Source organism: Dendropsophus ebraccatus, chromosome 8 (assembly GCF_027789765.1).
Source record: "Dendropsophus ebraccatus isolate aDenEbr1 chromosome 8, aDenEbr1.pat, whole genome shotgun sequence".
NCBI classification, from domain to species: Eukaryota; Metazoa; Chordata; class Amphibia; order Anura; family Hylidae; genus Dendropsophus; species Dendropsophus ebraccatus.
In genome coordinates this window covers 46,147,510-46,159,853 of record NC_091461.1, presented here as the reverse complement: position 1 = coordinate 46,159,853, position 12,344 = coordinate 46,147,510, and the positions used below count along the sequence as shown (strand labels likewise).

The 12,344-nt window shown below is 40.6% G+C and overlaps 1 protein-coding gene across 9 annotated transcripts in view; it reads right to left on the bottom strand.

The window, feature by feature from the left end:
* Positions 1 to 12,344, bottom strand: part of FAM13C (family with sequence similarity 13 member C) — a 304,323-nt gene that overhangs the window by 101,355 nt on the left and 190,624 nt on the right. For 7 of the 9 annotated variants that reach the window (XM_069980308.1, XM_069980304.1, XM_069980307.1 and 4 more), the window contains one exon: positions 508 to 709. In XM_069980308.1, the coding sequence (XP_069836409.1) occupies positions 508 to 709 (202 nt within the window). The remainder of the gene's footprint in view (positions 1 to 507; positions 710 to 12,344) is intronic. The other 2 variants (XM_069980305.1, XM_069980310.1) reach the window with 1 other exon arrangement.

Sequence of the window (12,344 nt, the reverse complement as noted above, 5' to 3'; positions counted from 1 at the left end):
AAATAATCAGTAAAAGAAAATTTAGGCGACACATTCCCTTTAATACAGGTGTAGTGGCTACCAAAAGGACTGTTGGTGTGCTACATTATTGGTGTGGTGAACTACCTGTATTGGTGTAGCATGGCACGCATATTGTGCTGTAGACCACAGACGTGCTTCAACAGTACCGTAGTGTACTGTGTACAAAAGTAGTGATACTCACATACACAGGGGTCTGCATATTAACCACACATCATAAATAAAGTAAGCGGCAATGCATACACTCATGTACACATGGATTTGCAAAGCACCTGCCTGGTGGCAAGAACCACAGTATGCTTGTCTGCTGTGCTACCATGATGTGTTGCACCGTGCACAATGTGGCAAGAACTAAATTGATACATTCAGCTCAATGTATTCATATTCAGCACATTAAAATATGTAATTTTAGGGTGAGACAAAGAACATATAACCACAATGTTTATAATACAGGATATCTATCTATTTCTTAGATGATTTTTCTCTTACTTGGTTTCCTTCATGTATCTTCCCGTTATCCGACCTGCTGCCTGATCTTGGCTGCTTTGATTGCAGGATCCCAATTCCATGTCTGCCGGACCCTTCAAACATCTTCTTGTCCATGTGGTGCTGAATGTCCCGGGAACATGAAGCATTTTCCTCCAATTCTGTAGCTCTGTGAGGGTAGTTTTCTTTGTTATTGTCATCTCTGCTAATTAGAAAGATACAACAATAAACAGACTCCCCATCCAATAAACAGACATCACAGTGGCCGTACAAGCCTAGAAAAACATGGCAGCTTTCTTCCAAAAACTCTGGTCCTGAATGGGGCTGAGGTGAAATAGCAGACGCAATCTTTAGACCACAGCCTTAGAAGAAGGTGACCATGTTTCTTTGCAGGACAGTAGCACTCTAGCGTCATGATAAGGGATATATTATAGAAACAACATAAATAACAAATCCTTAATTATTAGTGAAAATGATTATAATGAGTGTATACCAGAAGAAAAGAATAGTGTTACCAGCTGGCTTTAGAATTTATGACAACCAGGACTCACATGACAGGGATCAGTGCTGCAAATTACATTTTCCATTGCAAATTGATGACAAGAACTCCAAGGCATAAAACCACTAAACTTGCCTAACCTCATTACAGTGGTGATAACCTAGTGAGACGGCCATTTATCATAACCTTAGAAGAACACTTGCTACAAATGAGGAGTGAGATGATGTTTCAATACAGTAAAAAAGTCATCTGTTACTAAATAACCACAATTGGATTCATCTCTCGAAAAAGTTTGTGAGATCTTATCCTGATCGGCGTGCGGAAAAGATGGTTTATGTATTTGTTCTGTTCCTCTAAAAACTAGGTGACAACTAATCCACTGCCAATATAAGTCCCATATTGGGGATCATCCCGCAATCTCAGAGGATCATCCCGTAATCTCAGATCCCTGGATGGCAGAGCTGTCTACTGATGCAACAACACATCTTCCAGTCCCTTGTCACCATGTAACTGATAGGTCTGCTTATATTTTGTCTATGTTCCCACAACGGGAAAATGGAGGCCATTATTTTAGCGCCAAAAGACAGCTGTCTATTGAGGACAACTGCAATTAATGTTAATTATGAATTTTTTGCAAATGTCTTTTGCTGTTAAAATAACGGCCCTCCAAGAAGACAGCTTCAAAAAGAACATAGCCTTAGAATTTTCAGGCACCCTTATAATAGGATCCTTGTTTCAGACTTTACATGTGGGATTACCCCTAAAGTAAAACCTTCTTTCTACATATAGACACTAATGCTGAGAATAATCTGTTGACAATGTCAAAAGTTTTTATTGGTCAATGTCTGAGTGGTCATACCATGACCGATCAGCAGAACGAGCAGGGAGAGACGCTACCTGCTATACACCTCTCACACCCCCTATATACCCCCATAGACCTATACTATGTGTCTCAATCACATCACACAAAGCTGGGAGAGAATCAGCTGAGTGCGGACTTCTTCCTATTTTTCCCCCGATCAGTAGTGGTCTGGACTCTCAGACCCTGATAGATAAAAACTTTTGATATATTACTATCTAGTATATTACTATTTTATTTACAGTGGCCATTTAAGGCCAAAATAGGCCTGGTCAAAAAGGAGATAACTAATGGCTTCATACCTTGTCTCCTAAATCCCTTCAATATAACTGCTGTACCTTAAAGATATAGTTCTGCAGTATTACTATTATAATTAAGAATCAGACTAAGATGTAGTAATACATCAAAGCGAGATAAAAGCATATGCAGATTTCATTAAGCCGATTTATTTTTGCCTCGATAAGTCAGAGATCCAGGTAAATCTGTGATTATTTAAAGGAGTTGCATGTGATATATCTGATATCTGAGTAAGTGCGGCTCAAGACATTGCTCAGAGGTGTAAATGGTGCTTTTTCTGGACAACAGAGACCTTTCTCTGATCATATACACCCTCAAAAGTGTAGGGTCACCTTTGATGCAACTACACCAAAACGGCAATTCCCTCATGAATTCTTATTATAGGAATTAAATTTTCTGGAACTACCCAGCAATGCAACCATGAACCATACAACTGCCTTTAATATCTGGCTATAATCTGTGACTGTATCTATGTATACATGTGGATTTTGACAAGAGATTGATATTTGAGATTGATTTTGACGCTGTATGTTTGGATGGTCGCTTAAAAATAAAATATTATTTTTAATCTATTTATATCTGTGCCTCACAAATGATGAGTCCCCTAATTCTTGCCCATCTTCAAATGGTTAAAAATGGATATCTCCCAGCATCACTGCATTGGAAGAGTATTTTGGTCCCAGTCTAACAATTAATATAATGCTGGTGCTAGTGGTGGGGATAAAAAAATAACATGTTTTCCTAGCCTTGGTCCCCCACTGCCCCTGCAGCTCCCATTCATCATTGTTCGTTCCCCCAGTCTTCCCTCTTCTTCCTACTTCCGAGATGTGCCATTGGGTGCAGGACCTACCGGCTCACCCGATTACTGGTGGCACTGGTGTCCCATCTTGGTCAGTTATTGGCTAAGCTGGCAGGTCCAGCCCCGGAACACTTGTCTTGGCATCCCCAGCAGCACATTCATCTTTATACTAGGGTGGGGTACCCTTTTAAGCTTATGAAGATTTATGAATCTTTGTAAATGCTTACATCCTTTCTGCCTGACCAATTGGCATTTTAGATTGAGAGGGACAGAATGAATTAACTTATTTAGTATTAATTAGTATTAACTTATGTGAGATTTTGTTCTATCCTTTTTTACAATTAAAAAAAAAAAACTTTGCCCTGGTAAATACCCCAGGGCTCTGTATTTCTGACATAGAGCTCCAAGTCACCTGCAGTCACCTAGAAATATACATGCAAGACAACAGGCTGGCTACCTGCAGCAACCACTAGGGGAAGCTCAGTTATAACACAATACACAATACACAAGTCATGTTATAGTGGGGATTGTGCGGAGCCAACATCTGATGGATCTCTGTCTATGTGGAGGAGACTCGAAACTCAGAAAAATATGGGGCACCAACCACTGTATGCTGGGTTCGCATGTAGTATTTTGGTCAGTATTTGGAAGCAACCAGCAGTGCACTTTAACAAATGTTATAAATTATTTACAGAAATATGAAAGCAATAAGGGCACTAGTATCATTACATCAGGTGTGCATCCCCCGTTAATCTCTTATTAAAGGATCTGTAGATTTAATAACCCCCATTATTGTACCTGTAGCTGCCTTCTCTCTGTTCCTGTATGATGCAGTAGGCATAGGTATTAGAGCAGGAGACTACAATGTACAGTGTGTCCCTTCCTTAATAAGAATGTCTGACGTTTCTCTGAGAAAAAACAACATTACCAGAACATGTCTAAACATACCTGAAAATTACAGTGAATCCAAATACTTACAATGGTATAGGAAGCAGAGATATATGTTGCTGTATGCAGGGTCCTTACACTGGAAAGCTGCTGCTTACGCTACTCTTGTACCTGCAGAACTGGTATGGCAGGAGGGAGGTTGTCACCACTCAATTTCTATCACTAACAGTAATGGTGGCTCTGAAGGGTCAAACACACAACAACCTCTACTTATTACACCTGTAGAGCTGTGTTAGTGAAAGAAAAAAGTGGTGTCTACACAAAGTGGTGAACTACTTGAATGCTTCAGTGCAAGAATCCCATATGTTGCATAGACATAATAAAAAGTTATAGGTCCAATATCACCAAAAGAGTTTGTACGGCATAGTGATTTCCAGAATCACACCAAATAGCCAGCAATCCCAATGAAGGGCTTAAAACATGCAATGATAAAACATGCATGAGTCCAGCAGCATCCAAAAGTAGTGTAATTCTTCCAAAAATTATTAAAGAGGTTGTCCAACCAAAACTGACTTGTCCCTTATCCATAGGATACGGCACTAGTTAGAGATTGCAGGAGCGTCCGACCTCTGTATCTTCCACTGATCTCCAGAATTGCCCCTTTGCTTCTTTGTTATTAATAGAGCTGCAGGTCCGGCACATGACACGTGGCTCTATTCATTCCTATGGGGCCGATGCTGTACCTGTCTCTTTCCAGTGGCTTCAAAGGAACAAATAGATGCTCTGTATTAATAACAAAGAAGCCAAGGGGCCATTCTGGAGATCAGCAGGGGGTACGGAGGTCGGACCCCCCCCCAAATTTTTGAACCAAGCTTCACAAAGACCCAGATGAAGTTAAAACATATATGTTCTTGGACACATAATATAGATGCTTAAAGCGGACCTGTCAGCTAAATAGTCTGGCTGTATATAAGGGCAGCATATTACAGCCATTGGTTAGGTTCACACTATGTACATACAACGGCCGTCTTTCATAACAATGGCCACCATTGTGGAAATAACCAACATTATTTGCGCAATGTCATACGTTGTTATGAAAGACGGTCATGATGCCACAGGAATTCAGAAAGAATACATTGGGCTTATGGCTATGAGACTGATGTATTCATGAATATCATTCTATTCACAGGCGGCAAGCATAGATCTTGAAAATATTATTATGTAATAAAAATACAACTTTAGAACACAGTGATCTCTGCTATAAAACCAGTGCATTTAACAATGAGTTTAAGTTACACTATGAGAAACAAATAGACCTTGACATTTGCCAAGCAGCAGAATAAAACAGCTAAAATGGACAAACAACAAGATATCTGAAAATCCTACAATTACAAGCTATAATATATAAATTCACAGCTACATTAAGAGAAGACAACATGGTATCAAGGGTACTAATGTAACAATGGAAAATCCAATTGTTCCAAGCAACATAAAAACTCTACAAAGAAAGCTATATTGAGCTAGCGGAGAAGTGTGCTTAGCCAAAGAAGCCGGCCTACAGGACTATAAGATTTCTTCTATCAATACTCCCTGCAGTGTGAGCCGTGTATGGATTTTCTTTTTCCTTGTTCTGGCCTCCGATTGTAAACAATACAAGAACAATTCCCCAAAGCAGAAACAGGAGAACAAAGGCTGAAATTAATTACACAGTAATATTATGAATATGAAGTATTACACCTCATTGTATAAATATCAGGGACACAGGCTTGACTCAGTGTGTATGACAGGGGAAATTTATCAAAGGTACAAGGATAAGTGTGGGAAGTTGTCTAAAGCAACCAGTCAGATTCTGGCTCTTATTCTGTACACTAGTTTGGACAACTTGCCCTCAATAGGTATTGAATATGCTATGCTAACTACCAGTTAGGATTAGCACTTCTGACCTAAATATATCAATGCAACAGGATGAAAAGCCGTGAAAACAGCAATGGATCAAGTGGTGATGGATGTTGGTGGTTAGCATTGCAGCTATGGCTCTTACATGAGCTGACAAGTAATTCCAGCTTTAGATTATTAAGGGGGCCATACACTTTTGAAAACTGTCAACTGAATGTCTATTTGACCGCAGGTTATCTTGCCCAACCTTCCCAGACTTGATTCACTCATGTGTTGTCAATGTGTGTGTGTGGGGGGGGGGGGGGGGGGGGTAAACTGTAGCCAAACAGCTCTGGTGTCAGCCTATCCAACCCAAAAGAATAGGCTCTGGTGCTGAAAATCCAACATGCCTGACACCCACAGCAGGCAACAAGTTCAGCCAACTTTAGTCTAAAGTCTATGGGTACATTTAGTGCAAAGATAAAAGGGGTTATCCAGCGCTACAAAAACATGGCCACTTTTGCCCTACTCTTGTCTCCAGGTCAGGTGTAGTTTGCAATTAAGCTCCATTTACTTCAAAGGAACCGAGTTTCAAACCCCACCCAAACTGGAGACAAGAGTGGCGCAAAAGTGGCCATGTTTTTGTAGCGCTGGATAACCCTTTTAATGGTTGATCCCGGGTATATTTTACAAAATATCAACAGAATAAACCATATCTAATACAGATTATCGTTACCATGTAAAGAGGCATCTGAATAAATAATATACTGTATCAATAAAAAACTCTAACCATTTACTTATTGCAGCTATCTATGTCTCCACACTTTAGATGTTAATATGGCATTAGACCTTTTTTGTAAATTATCCTTTCAAGACAACCATGAAAGGGTGACCACGTACTATTAACCTATGTTAGGGCTGGACAAATCCAAAGAGCCGGGTTTACAATGAATCTAAAAGTTATTAGTACCTACTCCAGGCCACTGCGGAGGTATAGTTGGGCTCTGGAATGACTCATATATCTATATTTTGACTTCTCCAAACTAAAGGTGCCCACTTAGTCAAAAGTTAGCAGAAAATACAAAGGTTGCTGGATTCATCCAACTCTTTAATGTGTATGGGTGCAACCCGAATTAGATGTCAGGGTTGGATATCAACTGCCTAAAGCCCCAATTACACAGGGTGATCAGTGGGAGCAAGTGAGCGCTGAACTGTCAGGTCAGCGCTCGCTTACTCCTCGTTCCCGCTCACTGTCAGCACTATAACACTCACCGACAGTGAGCAGGGAAGGGATGGAGGAATGCAGGGAGCTGCAGGAGGGGCTCCCTGGACGATCTTTAGATTGTCTGGGGAGCCCTCCTGTTACACGAGGTGACGGAAGCAGATCATTGCCATCGTTGTCATTTGTCTTTCAACATGTTGAAAGAAATTAAAATACAGCTGAGAATCGCTTTGTGTAATAGGGCCTTAACTCTTGTTATCCGAGAGATATGTCGCCACCATTGCTTACTAGCAGTAACTTATCCCTGCCTTCTCCATTCACAACAAAGGAACATTCAACCATACCAAATGTACATGGAGAGATTGGGAAAGACAGCTGTCAGCTGTGGAAAAGGTGTGTGGCCACCTTAAGAGTATTAAAAACTACCTAGTACTGAAACATTCTATTGCAAAAAAGGAAATCTTTTGTCCTTTTGTCCACTATCTGGCCAGTTTATGTTGGTATACTGCAAGTTTAGCATGGAATAGCGTTGCAGATATATGATATATATTATGTTAGCCTATAGGTGGTGGATCCGAACGTATGGCAACCATAACAGGCACCTGTTTACTAGATAAGTCTTGAATAAGCTTTTCATTACTTTCCTACGATGTATTTGGTAAAGGGAATCTGTCAGTTCCCGAAACCTACCTAAGAAGCTGACAGTGTGCTGTCCCCTTGTGAACATGTTACCTTTTGGTAATTTGCCTGTGCAGCAGATTATGTGCAATTTCTGGTCTCCTACTATAATGAAGAGTCAAAGAGGAGTTGTGCCGCACTCACTGCTTCTTTCTCCCTCTCCTACATAAAAAAATCAATACTGCCCGGACTCCTGCTCACTTAGCTGTCTTCCAGTGTCTCTGATTGCAGATCTGTCCTCTGTAGGCAGTTTATGACTGAAAGAAACACTCAGATATACTTGAATCTCTGACCCCAAATGTGTTGGAGCTGTGGTCTAGGAATAAATAATATGTGTAGAGACCAACATCCCCCCCCTAGGTTTGATTCCTCTGATGAAAATTAAGTATAGTTATACATTTTTTCTTTTTTTTTAATCATTATTGTATCATTTTTAAAAGTGCAAAGAAATCCCATTAAGGTCCATGTTAGTTTTAAAATTAACTATTTTTTATATAATAATGTGAAAAAATAAAAAAATAAATAGCTATATTCCATTACCATTAGTGAAATCAAACCAAGAAAAAATAAACTGTTGCTGGTCTCTACACAGGGGATTTACCCCTAGACCACAGCTACAACACAGTTGGGTTAGGAAATTCAACAATATATAAGAGTTTCTTTGAGACATAAACTGCCTACAGAGGACTGATCAGCAATCTGAGACACTGGCTGACAGTGTGAGAGTGCAAGAGGCAGGATAGTAGACATTATTTATGAAAAAGGGGGAGGAGGAAGGAGTGGTGAAGAGTGCCAGAGTGCAGCACAAACACTAAGCCACAACTTCTCTTTGACTCCTCAGGAGATTTGAAATTGTTTTTAATCCACTCCACGGACAAATTACCAAAAGGTATCATGCTCACAAGGGGACTGCCAGCTACAGCACACTGTCAGCACCTTGCGCCTGGGTGCTGACAGATTCCCTAAATAGACCATTCTAGTCTATGGGTGATGCTTAATAGTGTAAAACTCACTAGCGATCCGTCAAATGGATCCCTTATTAGTCTATGGGTGCTTTTAGTACTGTATACTTTGGAAGCCTTACCAGACATATTTTATTTGTTAAAAAACAAACAAAAATGTCACGTGAGCCTAGCCTTATTCTTTAACATTTTGGTAATTCCTCAACATCTTGGATGTCACTAATCTCTATATGTAGGGCTAGATGTAACAAGATAGTCTACATATCTTCCCACCACAGCACACTGTACATAGCTGTAGCACATAACAAACTCTTCCTCATCCATTTCTAGTAAAGCCATCTAGTTTATTGTACAGAAAGCCATGATGTACCCATGATACAGTATGTTGGAATGCTATTAATGTCAGACTTCAAAAGAGACAACAAGGTGGAATAAACTAGTCTACGGCTTATTAATGCTATTTATAAGTCTATGAATACCACTTAATGCCGGCTTATTGCCACCATTATTGCATTAGACAGAAAAATATGTCGCCCTCAGAAACCATCACAAGGGACGGTCCCACTGACTTCAAAGTAATAGAACAATGCCGCACGCAGACCCACAGAGCTCCCCTTACAAAGGCAGAATAGTATGAATAAAAGTAAACATGGTGTCTCATCCATTAACAAAAAAGCATTTTTATGACTTCCTTGCTATACAAATTCTAAATCATTTCTAGGATATTTATTCCTCTAATGTAGTCACAGTACTTATACTCACATAATAATGGAATATTTCCAGTAATATTGGGCTATTAGCTTGATTTTGCAAGATGTTGTATCAGAATAATAATACATAGTAATGACCAATTATTAGGCCTAGAGCATAGAATATGGTTTATTACACACTGTACTGTGTACTGGTTCAATGATCTCTGTACAGTAAGTTTACTATATGAAAGTGGCCTCAGTAATAGTATGGAAGCTCATAAAGAAAATTAATTTAACAAATTAGACTGGTTAACAGCAACACCCAGCATCAGGAAGTAGCAACAAAAGCAAATAAATCAACATCAGCAAATAATGTGTATCCATTTGCACAGGTCAATTGATTGAGGTTGGCGGATCACTGCCCTTTTACCGATGTGTCAAAGGGTCCAAATAAATCAATGGGTGCCATACAATCTGTAGTTACTGACAGTATTAGGCTATGTTCACACTAGGTAAGAGACCAGCCGTTCTGTGACCCCGGCCGGGTCACGAAATGGCCGGTCTCTGGTCGGATCATCTCTGGCGGTACTTAAGTACCGGCCGGATGATCTTTCCAGCCGCAGAGCTCTGATGCTAGTGCATCAGCGCGCACCCGTTTAAGAGCTTCCTATAGCATTAAGCGAAGCAAGCGTCCGGAGCCGCTCGCTTCACTGTGTGAACTGACAGGTCTTTCTGCGGCCGGAATTCACTGAATTCCGGCCGCAGAAAACTGACCTGTCAGTTTTTTCCGGCGCTGCATGGGATCCCGGCCAGAGCGTATACGATGTGTGTACGCTCCGGCTTGGGTCCCATTAAAAATAATACTATGTTACACCCCACAAAACTACGGCCGTACTTCTGCGGCGAGAACTACGGCCGTAGTTTTACGTAGTGTGAACATAGCCTAAAACTGATATGTAAAAGGCGCCTTAGGATACACTCACAAACAGGGCGGATACTGTGTATTTTCCGCAGCTTTTCTTATGCAGCACATCTGCCTTGTGGTTATTGCCCTACATAAATCACATGTAAATCACATACCTAATTTAAGTGCCAATTAATTCTCCTCCAGAAGGGAAAAAAGATGGCTCTCTAGTGCCACCTGTTGGAAGAAGCTACCCTGTAAGTCAATATCTTACCCCTAAGGCTGGGGCTACATGGCGATTCTGGTTGTGACTAGGGTCACACAACCAGATACTGACTGTTGTGTTGCATTCAGTAGATTACAGTACATTTAACTATTTAACAATTTAATTTAACAATTAATCTAACAGAAGCCACAACCTGGTAGTCATAAGAAAATTCATCCCCGTTGGTTGAAGTCACTGCTACGTTGGGGTTGCAGGGTGACCCCATTTACCTGCATAAAGTGTAACACACAAAAATACACTGTGCAACAGTAACTGTCCATGAGACAGAATCGCTGTGTAGCCAGTCCAAAATGTGACTAGGAATTACCGTATTTTTCAATTTATTCATTACAGTCCATTATACCCACATATACACAGCTCTATTGCATGCACAATACACACCCAGCTCTGCTGCATCATATACTGTACGCATAGCTCTGCAACATCATACACACAAAGCTCTGCTGCATCATTCCCACTCAGCTCTGCTGCATCACATACTGTACACACACTGCTCTGCAACATCATACACACACTGCTCTGCTGCATTAAAACACACACAGCTCTGCTACACCTTACACACTCAGCTCTGCTACATCAAAAAACACAGAGCTAAAGGCAACAAAATGAATACAAAGCATTTCCTGCAGGACATACAGCACCTGATAAATATGGAAAGACTTGAGATTTTAAAATAAAAGTGAATTACAAATCTATATAACTTTCTGACACAAACTGATCTGAAAGAAAAAGATTTTTGCTGGAGAACCCCTTTAACCCGTAGGTGACCCTGGACGTACCCATACGTCCAGGGCCGTCTCCATGTGTTCAGAGCGGGGCCGCGCGATTTTAAGGAACATATATTTATTAACAATTTTTTACAGGCCATCAGATAAAAGAAAAGTTATACATGTTATACAGTATATCGTTGTAATCGTAACGACTTGAGGAACATATATAACAAGTCAGTTTTACCCCAGGGCAAACGGCGTAAAAACAAATAAAAGAAATGCTTTTTTTTTTCAATTTCACCACACAAATTTTTTTCTGGTTTGGCAGTGTACTTTATGCAAAAATTCAGCCTGTCATTGCAAAGTACAATTAGTGGCGCAAAAAATAAGGGCTCATGTGGGTTTCTAGGTGGAAAAATGCAAGTGCTTTGGCCTTTTAAACACAAGGAGGGAAAAACGAAAACGCAAAAATTTAAATTGGCCCGGTCCTCTAAGGGTTAATACAGATGACTCCTACTTACAGTACCTATAGGGAGCTAGTCTCCTAGTCATGTGGCTAATCACATGACCGTGGCATCACTGAAGTTCCTGCAGGTCCTTCAGCTTATGTTATGGGTAAGTTCCCTGGGGCTTTTAGATGCAGGAATCTGGAGGTGATTCCATTCCTGCCTGACACTGCTCTTACTGATCTGTGCCGGCAGGAGAAGGGGGTAGCTGCCCAGGTCATCCAGCAGTTGAGCACAGCACTTAATCAGCACTGTGCCTGACCATTTGGGAAGCAGTAAGAGCCGCCCTGCCTCCGGAATGTAAGCGAAAAATATGGTACCAGCCAAACCTACATCTTCTTCATGGTTCTTGCCCTTCATTGGTTCTGAGATGGGTGCTAGTTGGCAGGGCGAGAGGCCTGGGAGTCAAAGGGCAAAAACCACATACCCATGAGCAATACTGCATCCTGGCTTTCTTGAAGGCCAGTCCTAAAACTCCCATTGAATTAAATGGGACCTTCAGGGTAAAGTCACATACTGTGTTGATTTTTACTGTGTAAATCAGCGTAAATATATGAATGAACATAACATCAAATTTACAGCATGAAAACTGCAGTGTAAAATCCATAACAAACACAGTACATGTAAATTTACCCTCATCTATTTTAAAAGAACTAATATGTC